We start from the raw sequence: 13,291 nt of genomic DNA, 5'->3' as shown, positions 1-13,291 counted from the left end.
TAGCATGATTTCATAGTATCATAGTATCTATCAGGGTTGGAAGGGACCATAAGGATCAGCTAGTTCCAACCCCCCTGCCATGGGCAGGGACACCCCACACTAGATCAGCCTGGCCACAGCCTCGTCCAGCCTGCTCTTAAACACCTCCAGGGACGGGGCCCCGACCACCTCTCTGGACAACCCATTCCAGGATTTCACCACTCTCATGGTGAAGAACTTCCTCCTCACATCCAACTTGAACCTCCCCACCTTCAGCTTCATTCCATTCCCCCTAGTCCTATCACTACCTGAAATCCTGAGAAGTCCTTCCCCAACCTTCTTGTAGGCCCCCTTCAGATACTGGAAGGCCACAATTAGGTCACCTGGGAGCCTTTTCTTCTCCAGACTGAACAGCCCCAACTCCTTCAGTCTGTTTGCTGTGCACATTGAGATTTGAAACCAGTAAAGGCAAAGAAGTCTGCTGACATTAAAATAACTCTTAACTCCAGGTTTCTCCTTTATTGTGGATCAGAAGCAGTAAAAGTCTTTGCCCACTGATTCCCATTAAAATTGAATTTTGCACCTACTACTGAAAATAGGCTAAACTCTAAACTACTTAAGCATGGCTAAGACATCAGAGTGAATTTCAGTGCCAGTGCTGTGAATAAACCCAATGGTATTTCGGTGTGTAGAAAACAGAAGTCCTCTGTGGTGTAAGGACCCTCAAACATGGGAACAGTACTAAACAGTACTAAAAGCCCTTTGCCACCATACAAAATGATATTGACAATGAAACATTGGTCCAGGCTGCAAAATTGAATCATGGATCCAGATCTCAGTTTTGGCAATGAGTGATGCTAGGATCAGATTTCCCATTTGCCTTAACAGTGAGATCTGGGGTTTAGACCACCTGAGATGCTAGAGCTTAGAGATAGTTTACATTTTGGTCTTCTCCACAATCCAGTGTTTTTTCCTGCTGGTGGCTTTTCCACAGACAAGAGTGTGGCCTGACTAAAGCTGTATGGGCAATCCAAGAATGCACCCAGAGTTTGCCAAGAGGCTATGCTGTGCCTCTGAATGTTTTATTTAGTTGTCAATTCTCTTCTTTGACAGGACCTGACTAGGATTGGAAGCATTGTGGTATCGTACATCCTGCTGTCTTTAGCCTCTCTAGGACTGTTATTTGTAGGATCTCTGGTAAGTTACAATAGTATGCAAACTATATTCATCCCCTTTTTCAATGAGTTTCATTAAGATATTTAATTTATCCAAAGTTCTTGCTTGCTATGCCTAATTTGATTGTAAAGTAACATGTTTGGGGCTAGTTCTATATCTGGTTGCATGAGGTAAAGGACCATGACTACATTTATCCTTACTCAATTTTCTTGATGAGTTGGGGAGCACACTGATGGGTTCTAATCTTCAGATCTGCAGATGGAAACTATTTTCACTTAAATAGAGGGGCTGTGGTCTGGTAAGAGTACCATTTAATACTGTTGCTTTGTGAATTGCCTGCAGAACATCCATTGATTTAAGTGGCAGAGCTATTGCAGTGCAGCGGTGTACATATGAATGTAATGCCCTTGTAGATGTAGGCCAAGACCCCAGCTGCAGAAAAAGATCAGTAGCATGATTACAATTAATGTAGCTAACTGTCAGCTGTTTGGGAGCAGGAATGCATTGCACCAAATTGTGTGGTAGATGGAGACCTCTTTCATTTTTAGGGAGTTATTGATTGAAACTGGCCCTGTATACCACTGTATTCCTCTTAAGAGTAGGAATGGAGTTACTGAATATGCAGGTAGAACATCCTCTCCTGTCCTTGCAGCAGTGTGCATTCAGGTAGCTCAAGAAGCTGGAGCTGTACTATGTATCTACTGTTTGGGTGATGCACAGTATAATGAGAGATAGCAGAGAGCCTCAAGACTGTTGGTGGGAAGGGACCTTTAGAGAATACTGGTCTAACATCCTGCCAGCACTCAGAAAGGTCAGCTGTGCCTTTTTCTACAGAGGTTTTGATAATCTCCAGGGAAGGAGATTATATCTCTGGTACTATTATTATCTCTCTGGTACCTGTGCCATGACATCATGACACTCCTGGGGGATGATTTTTGTCCTAATGTCTCATCTGAATTTCCAAAGCTGAATGTCCAAGCCATGACTAAGAGGAGTCTGGCTGCATCATCTCTGTGAGCTAGCTGTCCTTCAAGTAGTTGTGGGCTGCTGTTAGATCACCCAGCCTCCTCTTCTCCAGACTGAACATGCCCAATTCCCTTCACCTTTTCCAAAGTGCTCCAGACCCCTGACATCCTTCATAGTACTCTACTTGGCCCACTCCAGTTTGTCCACATCTGTTTTAAACTGAAGGGCCTAGAACTGCACAGGATATTCAAAGGGCAGGGGCATCAGTGCCAAGCAGAGGGGCATAACTCCTTTGATGGCCTCAACTCCCTGATAAGAGTGTGGAGGTGGTGTGTGGTGTTATATACCATGGTTAAGTTCACTCAAAGGCAGCACAATGGCAACATCTTCTGGTTTGTGTCAGGTGAATGTACTTTGAGCAGCTATTTGCAAAGCATTTGGCACTGGTGCCTCCATTATTGGGATCACTGATGCAGGCAAGGAAGTTAGCTGGCTTTATGCAATTCTCTGCTGGGTTTTTTTTAATGTGGCTGTTTCTTATCCAAATAAATTTTGTCTTCAAAAAAAATCAGCATCTGGTGATTTTGTAAGTGCACGTAGTAAAGGATGGAAATGAGCCATTTGGGAATTGTGCTGAACTTTGAATTCCAGCTCATTTTGTAGCAAAACATGTAGAGCTGGAAATTGGAATATCAGGAGTGTGATTCTTTTGCATCTCCACCCTGTTTCTTGGTAGCTGGAAACATTTTATTGCTGACCCATTCCAGCTTATTCCTGTATTGGGATATCTGTGACTGTAATGCATGTAGAGCAGACCTCAGCTAAAGTCTGAAGCACTTTTCTGAGAATACCCAGGTACCAGAGTTGATTGGGAACTTAGCAATGCCAGTGAAGATAAAAGGCTGGATAGAGTGCTTGAGGTTTGCATTAGTGATGCTGTCTATTCTCTGTCTGATATAATGGTGTGTTAAGACTCAGGAAGCTGCCAAGAGCCAACACTGAGCTGTCTAGACCTCCTGAACAGGTTTTCAGAGCTGACTAATTTTTCCATGATTTAGTTTAACCCCACCACTTTGAAGTATAACTTAATTTCTTCCAGTGTCTTGGGCAGTTCCTTATTTACCATAGACAGCTGTCAACCTACAGAAAAACTGCTTTATTTCTGGGGTGAACTTTTTGTTCCTTTGGACTTAGTGTTAATCACTAGTAAAAGGGGTCCCATGTCACCATACTAGCTCTACAATTGTAAGATGTAATTGGTATTCAGACCTTACGCTTGGCCCTCAGCACAAGTGTTGATTTTAGTAACAGCAGCACTCTCCAGCAGGACAGAATTACTGAGCAGTACGCTGTGAACAGCTCAGCTATTGCAGTCTCGCAGTGTGTGAAAGAACCATGGCAAGTACTGTGGGAATGCCAAGCTCCAGAAGTCATCTTGGGCAATGAAAATAGAATCAGACCTTCAAGCTTCTTGCTTGTCATCCAGTAGGCCAAGCATGCAGGACAGGCTTAGATCAGACTTGGCCTTAAGTTTGTGTAAAATTGAAGTCTCGTAATCAGGTTCCTGTGTTTGCTTTTGTAATTGCTGTGTAGTTTGATAAACTGGGGGGAAAAACATTGTTTGAAGCAGCTGTCAAATGAACACTGCTGCTTTGTGAGAATAACATTTGCTAAAGCTGACTAGGAACAGAAATTAAAACCCGCTTCATTTCTTTTCATTCTTTAGGCTCAGGGAAATGAGAGTACATGAAGATACACAGGCACAAGAAAATTGTTGTTTAAAGCCCTGTACAAGCTAATTTGCTTTAGGAAGAGAAATTTGACCTTTTTTAATAGCATGTTTTCTAAACTAAATTGCTCTTTGGAGGCCATTTAAGAAAAGGACAGAAGAGGATTTACATGGGAAAAATAAGACCTGTTGGCCTTAGTCTCAAAAGGGCTCCTGACAGTACAGTGTAGTTTGTGTAACATTCAGCCTTAGTGGTACTGCTCCTAGTTCAGTGCAATATGGATGAAGTTGGCCTAGGGTTCCAAATCCTGGAATTCAGGAATGGTCTCGAAATTTGGAACTGAGACCCATGGGGAGGATGAAAAACTCCACTGATGTAACCTCCCAGTCATCTAGTCTGCCCCAGCATCCATGCAAACCAATTTGATGCTGTAGTATTTTAGATTCATGCTAGTTCAGACTTAGTTAATTGATATTATAAACTTTAGTATTACATTTATGTCCTAGAACTTCAAGGCTTATTATTTCATGTCTATACCATGTTTAAATCAGATAATTAGCTTCTAAAGCAGTCTTTGCCACTGGCCCAAAAATGCTGTAGGCATTCTGAGCCTCAAAAGCAATTGCATCCAATCAAGGCCTCTTTTTAAAGACGATTGATTTATCCATGAATTCAGGGTAGAGTGCCAGATTACCAAAGATGTGCAGTTCAGGAAAAGGTATTTACCTTTCTCAACCTATGTATATCTAATTTTTAGTTGGAAACCCTTTCTAAGTGAGGAGAGTTGTGATTGTAGAATAATGTAGTAGATGTTTTGTGTTTTGTAAGCAAGCCTAGGGAAGGGTAAGAAACTGAACAAAAGGACAGTGATATCACATTGGCTTGCATATGATGGTCACAAGCACATTCCTTTTCCAGTGTTTCCCTGAGTTAAGCCTTGCCAGCTCTGTGGAAACCTCTGTGGCTGAAAGCAGGTTTGAATGGGTAGATGTGAATCCTTGTAACGTGCCCCACAAAGCTGCTCCGGCATGGAACGTTCCTGTCCCCTTCAGTACTCTCTAATTCTAACCCGTTGTAGTGGGCTGGGATGCTGCCCTCAGACCCATCCTCTAGGCTGTGTGCAAGAGCTGCAACCAGCAGAAGGCTTGTTTAAAATGTTTGTTTCCTCCAGTTTTGGCATCTACTCAGAGCCCCTCCAGACCCCCCCTTTCCACTGCAAGAGGACAGGCGCCAGTCTGTGAGCCGACAGCCCTCATTCACATACTCAGAGTGGACAGAGGATAAAACTGAGGATGACTTCCTAGATCTGGATCCCGTGCCGGAGACTCCGGTTTTTGACTGCGTAATGGACATTAAAGCGGCGGAGACAGACCCAGCGACTCTGACCGTTAAATCTGTGGGCTTGCAAGAAAGGTAGGGCAGAGGTGCCTAACAGGGGAAAGTCGGCGCCCAGGTTTGGGGGACTGAGGGGTTCTGTGCCTAGCAGGAAGATTTGTTGCCTTCATGAATATCACTTTAAAATGTATTTTAAAGCCAAGCACCTGCTTTGTTTCCTGTCTCGGTTTTGGTCCACTCATAATGTTAGCCAAAACCCTGCGGTGTCTAGACAGCTGTCAACAAGTGTCACTCAAAAGCATAATTTCTTTCCTTTGAAATACCCATTTGTGTTTGATCAGTCCCTTCCCCTTCTCAAGAAGGCAATTTCATTGTATGTAATCCACTATAGGGCAGTGAAAGCTTTTACCTCCAAAAATAGGTGAATCATAACCCCTTTTTTCCCCCGTCACTCATGCTGCAGGATTAGTCCTTTCTCCAGAGGCAAACCATAGGACAGTGATAATCTGCAGTATTTCTCACAGAAATGGGTTAGTCCTAAACTGAATTAATTCCTTTGAAATGAACCCAGTAATGAAACTTTGGATGAGCTGTGTTCACTGCTTTAACCATCAGGACAAGAGCTTCTCAGATTCACAGCTGGGAAACAGCAGTTTAAGATAAAAGGAAGACCTTTTCCTGGTTTATGTTCTTTCTTTTGTCTTAGTTAAATAGAACAAAGATCCTGTGAAGAGGTCTGCAAAGGTGGTAAATAAGAATGAGGTTATAGAAGGGCTCAACATAGCAAATTACCACCTCTTTTTACTTCTATGTTTTCAAGCTCAAGTGGAATGCTAGCCCTTGGTAATTCTTGTGTCTGAAACCCAACTCAAAGGGCAGAACTTAGGTTTCAGAAAGTGTGATGCCAAATTGCCAAACCTCCACACAACACAATAAGAGGAAATGTTACAGAAGAGGCTTTTGATATGCACTCTGTGCAATGTTTTTTCTCCTTTTATTCTTGGTGACATTTGTCCTAAAGTATCCTACCTTTTATTGTTATGTTCTACTTTAAATGTGAGATTGCAATAACCTCTGGGGCTTGTCCCTGAACCTGCTGCTGTCGGTGAGTTTCGCTGTTGCTTTTCATCATGGGCAAGATGGGTCTTGAAATGCATCAGTTGTTTGTGCTTTTGACTATCCCTGGGTTCATGCTGTCTCTCTTGGTTTTAAAATGCTGACATTTCTTATCAAGTGACCACTAGCCTACAGGGAAAATACTCACTGTTTCAAGAGAATTGGGGAGTGTCAACAATTGGTTCAGCTAATGAATTACAATTAAAAAGAACTGTCAAAGATGTAGGGCTGGGAAAAGAAATGCAGTTGCTTGAAGTTCTCATACTCAGTAGAGCATGTACACTGAAGATGGAAAATGAACTTATTTTCAATGTATGTGTGTGCTCAAGAAGCCAAATATTATTTCAGATTTGAGCTGTGCTCTGACATTTAATTTACATCAAGCACTGGTCACTCGTCTGTAGTTTGTAGTGTTCTCTACCCTCTTTTGCATCCATTCTGCTTCTTCATTTTACATCCTTCTCACTCTTTAGCCACCCATGTGATTAGAAGAGTAGTCACTAACTAAATTGGAATAGCACTGACTCTTACTCTGAAGAATAAGCGATCTCATTTCCTCATCTGATGAACTATTACTATTTTTATCTATGTAGCCTCTTCTACCTTAGTAGAACCAAGAGCATTTGCTATCGAATCCAACTGTTTCTGGGCAGGAATGTGGTAGCTGTGTCACAGCACACAGGAGAGTAGGAAAGGTGTCACTAGAGATTCGTTGTCTACCACCACTGGCCATGTTTCATCCAAAATCATTTCCCCATGACTGTGAATCATAGCAGGAGGCTGGCTGCACATTCTTCTGGAAAAACTCCTGAATCCAGAAAAGGGCTGTGATCCAAGTAACAACTTCTATGAGCTTCTCTTCTTCTCTAGGAGCTGGTCAGGCCTGCATGTTTATGTGGATTTCACCAGCTCCTGCTAACACCTTCTAGCTAGATTTTGCCAGCCAACAGTCATTTTAAAACGTTTACTTGATGGATTCATAGAACAATTCACCTAGTTGTGTACTCACATCTTGTGTGAGTTTATTCTTTTGTTAAAAATACTTAGACAAAAATCCATCAGATCTATTTGGATATGCGAGACTGACCGAAGCTCAGAAATGCTTTAAAACTTCTGTCGCTGGGATTGTGTCAGTTGCCAGCAGCAATGGCTCAGTCTCTTCTGTTGCAAGCAAATCTCAATTGTTCTGTTTTGCAGGAGAGGCTCAAATGTTTCCCTCACACTTGATATGTGTACCCCAGGCTGTTCTGAGCAAGGTTTTGGCTATGTCATGTCACCACGGGAACAGTCAGCCCGAGAATACCTCCAGACAGCATCAAACATTCTCACTGAAGAGGAGCTGCACAAGAAAGCACTGGATCCTTTCATACTCCAGGCTGAGTTCTTTGTGAGTATCTGACCTCTCTTTCTAGGAACATCAGAAACATGGGGTGCTGTTTCCCTTCTATGAACCTTGGTATTATTTCATCCATTTTATTTTACATCCTTAGTGCATGCAAAGTCTACCTCTATCAGTGAAGCATTTAATGTGGCTCCCAAATCATGTCTGAAAGTTTCCATTGATGCCACTGGTTCTGGCAACAAAGAGCTTTGTTTCCACAAGGTTCTTTCCTTAGGCATGCTACTTTTTAACTAAAAAAGCAAAGTCTTTCACTCTGGAGTACAGAAGAAAAGCCAAGCTTGCCATAGGCATAACTTCATGAAATGTCTGGAGTTGCCCAAGGGATGAAATTAGTCCCAAGTGTATGCTCTTTGCTGTTGAATGCTTGGCTTGGAACTGCTTTCCAAACCTCAATTTTCTCCAGTTAACCAAAGCACAAGATAGCTACATCACTCAGCAGGAGCCACAGAAAGTATGTCTTACTGGGATTTTTTTTCTGCTCAAAACCTCTTTGCTAGTTGCAAGCTGCTCTGGCAGTTGCTTTTACACTTCTGAAGTGTTTTCTTGGTTTACTGTATCCACTGTTGCTTTGGGATAAAGAATTCTTCACTTCATGAGAAAAAGGACTTCCACACACATGAAGCAAGGAGTACTGGGTTTCTAAGTAGCAATGAAACTAATGTTAGAATCAGGGGGTAAAAATAGGCTGCATTTCTCAGAGAGATTTGTGAATTAGTTTTCCTGGTGTTCAGAAAATCATTCATCAGCCAAATTATCCCAAGCCGTTTTCATTCTTTAATGAAAAAGCATAGATGAAAGTGCTGCATAATCAAAGGGTCATTTCTCTAATTACAAATTAAGGATCTAGGTTGGGTTTTTTATGAAACAGTTATCACCAGGTAGCTCTGCATCATCTATTTTCAGTCTGTCTAACCTAGCTGGTTTTCAAAGTGCAGACCCATAGTGAAGCAAGCAGCTGTGTTTCATTGTGGAAGAAAAGGCAGAGGGGATGTCACCTGCAGGGCTAAGTCCTGAAATTCTTACAAGATGTGGAGTTTTTTGTGGGGCAGAAGTTCTGTTGACTTCAAGAATTCGCTTGAGCAGTGAATGACTAACTCCCAATGAATCAGACCATGAAGCTTGACTCAAGAGTTTTGGTTGACTAAATACCAATCATGCAGGTTGTGTTCCCATGCAGTTCCCCAAATGGATAGGACATCAACAGAATGTTTTAATCATGGAATGGTTTGGGTTGGAAGGGACCTCCAAAGGTGATCTTGTCATGAATTTTCTCTGGTTAAGCCCAACAGTGTGCTCAGTGCTGTATATGAGACAGAATGCAGATAGTCTTCTAAAGCTGTAGAACATAACATAATCCATAGCTCCTCTGCTCATCTCAATTTCTTCCCGGAGTGAGGCTTGACTATTCAACCCTGACTCCTTTTACCATATATCCAGTATTGGTGTCTCAAATCCAGTGTGCAGCATCTGGGATGACCAGCTCCACTCCCAAGTTCTCATGAGCCCTTTCTCTGCTGACTCTGGTTTATACATCCCATTTCATCACAGGCCTACTGACACCCGTTGGTCGGAGGTTCCTATTTGTTCCTGCCTGGTGTTGTCCACTAACTTAGAGCAATTTAGTAGTGAAGAATAAGAAGCTCTTCCATCTTTGTGTGTTCTTTGGGTCAGCCATGTAGCAAGCAAGTAATCCCTAAATACCCCTTCACTGTCCTGACCCATGGAGCTTCGAAGTGTGGTGAGCAAAGTGTGATGCTCCCTGAGCTCTGCAGAGTTAGGTCAGTACGCCAACCTGCCAGAAAGTGTGTCATCATTTGTTGCCGCCGAGAGTCACTAGCAAATTATTTCCTTCCACCCTCAGAGGAAGAAGTAGTGTGAGTCAGAAAGGATGGTGTCTGAGGTCCATTGCTTTTGGAGCAGAGTATCTTACGTACCACCTTTTACTTAGTTCTGTGCCTACACAAACAATTCAGCTCTAATAATACGAGGAGTCAACATAATGCCGCTGCGTGTGTTCCTCAATGAATTAGTCACTATGAGCTTTTTGGTATAAAGGATTTCAGAAAAGAAAGCCAATGACAGCAAAAGGAAACATCAATCATATTTCAGTGGTAAATTGCTAGAAGTACTGCACCATATGTCTCAGTTGACTTCATCACTTTGCCTCCTTCACAGGTAGGACGTAATGGGTTTGGGGTTTTTATTCCTTTTGTGCATCTAATAACGCTACCTACTGTGTTTTGTGGTTTTGTTTTGTTCTGGTTTTGTTTGTTTGTTTGTTTTGTTTTTTTAAACAGGAAATTCCAATGAACTTTGTTGATCCCAAGGAATATGATATTCCAGGCTTAGTACGTAAGAATCGCTACAAAACAATTCTCCCAAGTAAGTCTCTGCTTTTTAAGTCACCGAGGCTCACGTGCTGAAGGGCTTTGCACTTCCCTTCTCAAAACGCATGAAGTGACCTGTCAGCACAACGTACTGTCCCAAGGCTGTGTATATGAAGCAGCAACATGATTTCAAAATGATTTCAGAAGAGATACAGAGCATGAGGAGCCTCAAATTCACAGCAGCACTTAGGGGTTTAAGTCATTAGAATTGCAACATTCGGTGCTGCCTAAAAATTCTACATGAGAACTTGGTGGTGGTTATTGAGATGTTACTTAGGGGTCTCTTTGATCAAACTCCTTTAGAAAGACTAAATTCTAGCAATGTTATATTCCTGACCCATGTTTTTCTCAGAATTATGCCTCAGATGTAAGCTGAGAAGAGTCAAAATTGTCCTGATGGCATTAAGGTGATGCAGAAGATCAAAATCTTTTTGCTACCCTATTTTTGTTTGTTGCCAGGAGTAAGACTTGAGAAATGTTTTGGTGCAGGTTTTTAGAAGTGTCAGCAGTTCTCCCCTGTGTCTTTCTTAAAGTCACTTTGAACATGATACAGTTAGATTCGTGCCTGTGTTTTTTCTGTAAGCCACTGTTGGAAGATGCCATTGCTACTAACCAGTAGGTCTGTTTGGAAGGCCCAAAAGGTTCAGTGTCAGGTTAGCAAAGAAAAGTGCAGAAAAGTCCTCAGCTATACCTGTCATTTCAGTCAGGGAACCTGGACTGCAAATAGTTCCAGATAAACAGTTTCTACCCTATCATGTCTCCAAGGGTTAACAAGCTTGTCCCAAACTCATTGTGATCTGGGTATTTTTTTTCTGAATGAATTCCAAAACTAGTGACCTCTGTACAGCTTTGTTCCTGGCTCAGACCAAACGATGGCTTCCGGAGGGAAGAGGGCTGACGCTTCACTTCGTTATCCAGCTGTCTCCCATTTCAAAGAGCTTGGTGCTAGCAAAGAGAGCTAAACGTCCCCTTTGTTCTTTAGAGCTGCGTATCCCAGTACACTATCCATGCACAAAGTGGGAGAGGAAACTGAAGGCAAGATGAGGGAGATTTCAGGGCTTTTCAGGATTTGACCTTCTACTGCTTAGAGCGTCTAGCATTCCTTCGAGTTCTAGCTGCAGAAGGCAGTCGTGGCAGGAACTACTGAAAAATTGCAGTACAGCAAACTGAGACAACTGATTGTCATAGGGAACAGCATATGCTTGATTACCAAACTAGAATCAAACCCAGATTCTGAATTTAAAAAGTAACTAACATTCCCTTAGCAGCTGATTCTCCAGGAGCAATCTGGGCAGTTACCATTAAAAGGTAAGCAGTCACTTAATATACTGACCAGTTACTTGCAGCCCTAGAGTTGATTGTAGTAAGAGACCTGATACTAGTGTGTAATTAATCTCATGCACTTTGCTTTTGCAGTGAATTGGTTTTTTGCAGATTCTCAAATTTTGCCTTTGGTAGTAAAATGGCTTAGAATTGAGCTTTTTTTGATGGCAGAAGGGTGTTTTGGGTAAAATAGCAAGCTGAGGAGGTTGATTTGATGATTTCCTAGCTGTGAATTGGCTTGCAGGCAGCCCTCTTCTGGGGATGTCCTACGGCATTTCCTGGAAAACTATAACTTTGTGCTAAGCTGTTTGGAGGCACTTTTTGAATAGGTAGAGAACTATGTTCTTGTTACAGCATTGCAGAGTGACAAGAACTTGTTGTGCATGTTGTGTAACAATTTTAGTGAAACCTTTTCACAGTGGTGATGTCTAGACAGACTCCTTCAATTTCTACCTAGCCTTATTACTTTTGCACCACTTTAAATTGCACAGAACATTTCAGCAAGTTTCTCTAAAGTGTCAGATATAGTATAGATACAAAATGGTCATCAAAGAGGCTGGGGGTGGGGGAAAAGTTAGCATATCATTTGGTTTGTTAGTGAAACAGACTGCTACTGCTTTTTAAAAGGTGTGTTGTCATCTTAAATCTGGCCTTTGTTCCTCCTGTTGTCCTGGGTGAAGTTTTCCTTTAGAGTAGGATTTGGTTCTGCTCAAAAGCCACTCTGAAATTTGAAATACATAGGAAAAACTTCTAGGTCAGAGTCTTGTTATGTTGTGGGGTTTTTAAGAGGAGTTATTCCTGTTTACATATTTCTAAGAGATGTGATTCAGCTTCAGCTCCACTTTCTGCAGCACAACACACATTCTTGCATTGACACTGCATTCACAGGCCTCTCTTAAGCAACACAAGGCTGAAACTGTTCACTAACAAACCACCTTAACAAATGTAAATCCCACATCAACAGCCAAGTATCGGAATTTGAAAGCATATTCTGAATGATTTTTAATGTTTGTGGCTATGGCAATAGAAAACTCCACGGTGAGAAATAACCCAAATTCTAGCACAGCTGAAGAATACTGGAAGAACCCAGTGCTAAAAAGTCTGTGGCACGTGTTGGTAGAATTCATCAGCTCTGTTTTATTTCTCCCTGAAGACCCCACATGAGCTGGACAACAGTGTTAGTGCTATTTTTAGTGCAAGAGAACGTGTAATTGTTGCTCTAAATTAAGCAGACTGCATGGATGACTGTGTAAAACACAGGTAAAGGGACTTTATGCAAGGGGTTTAGCTCCCCAGTCAGTGACATTTGAGCAAACATCTGACACAACTAATGTCACCTTCTTAATGGTGTGCAGTGTTGATTAAAAAGCAGACTTAAGCTCTTGTCTCACCATCTCCCCAGCACTAGAGATGTGAGTCGAAGCTGAGCAAGAGGGAAGTATGTTATCAACTCACTGACCATACTACTTCTGTGCTACAATACAGTAGCTTTGTTAATATCTTTTGCTTTGTGCCTTGTGATTACATTGTCATGTGATAGATAGCATGAATCCCTTCTGAGGATAGTGTTTGATGCTGAGCCTTTGGTACTGTAGAAATGCCTGTCTGCTTAGTCCTTTGTGCTTTCCCCACTATCACACCGGTTTTGCACTCCTGAAATTCTGCTCTGGTGTCTTAAGCAGGCTGGATTTTTAGCTAATGAAGAAGTCACCTGTGGTGAACTTGCTGTTCACTAGGACTTCTATCAGGGGGATGTTTCTTGTCAGTGGTAACACACTGTGTAGTAGTGGTGAAAAGTGGATCAACGTGGGCCTGTGTCAGCTGGCATAAAAATCAGTGGAACAGCTCCCACTGGCTCCAGTGGGAACTGGATGAAC

The 13,291-nt window shown here is 42.1% G+C and overlaps 1 protein-coding gene across 5 annotated transcripts in view; it reads left to right on the top strand.

Annotated features, from left to right (window-relative positions):
• PTPN5 (protein tyrosine phosphatase non-receptor type 5) overlaps positions 1–13,291 on the top strand; it is a 75,517-nt gene that overhangs the window by 43,905 nt on the left and 18,321 nt on the right. For all 5 annotated transcript variants that reach the window (XM_068148293.1, XM_068148291.1, XM_068148292.1 and 2 more), the window contains 4 exons: positions 1,093–1,176; positions 5,023–5,264; positions 7,500–7,689; positions 10,002–10,086. In XM_068148293.1, coding sequence (XP_068004394.1) covers positions 1,093–1,176; positions 5,023–5,264; positions 7,500–7,689; positions 10,002–10,086 — 601 coding nt within the window. The remainder of the gene's footprint in view (positions 1–1,092; positions 1,177–5,022; positions 5,265–7,499; positions 7,690–10,001; positions 10,087–13,291) is intronic.

This window comes from Melanerpes formicivorus, unplaced genomic scaffold (assembly GCF_026170545.1).
Source record: "Melanerpes formicivorus ecotype bairdi unplaced genomic scaffold, bMelFor1.0.p_v2 SCAF_16, whole genome shotgun sequence".
Classification (NCBI taxonomy): domain Eukaryota; kingdom Metazoa; phylum Chordata; class Aves; order Piciformes; family Picidae; genus Melanerpes; species Melanerpes formicivorus.
The sequence above is the reverse complement of the archived record's forward strand: the minus strand, read 5'-3'. Positions and strand labels throughout refer to the sequence as shown.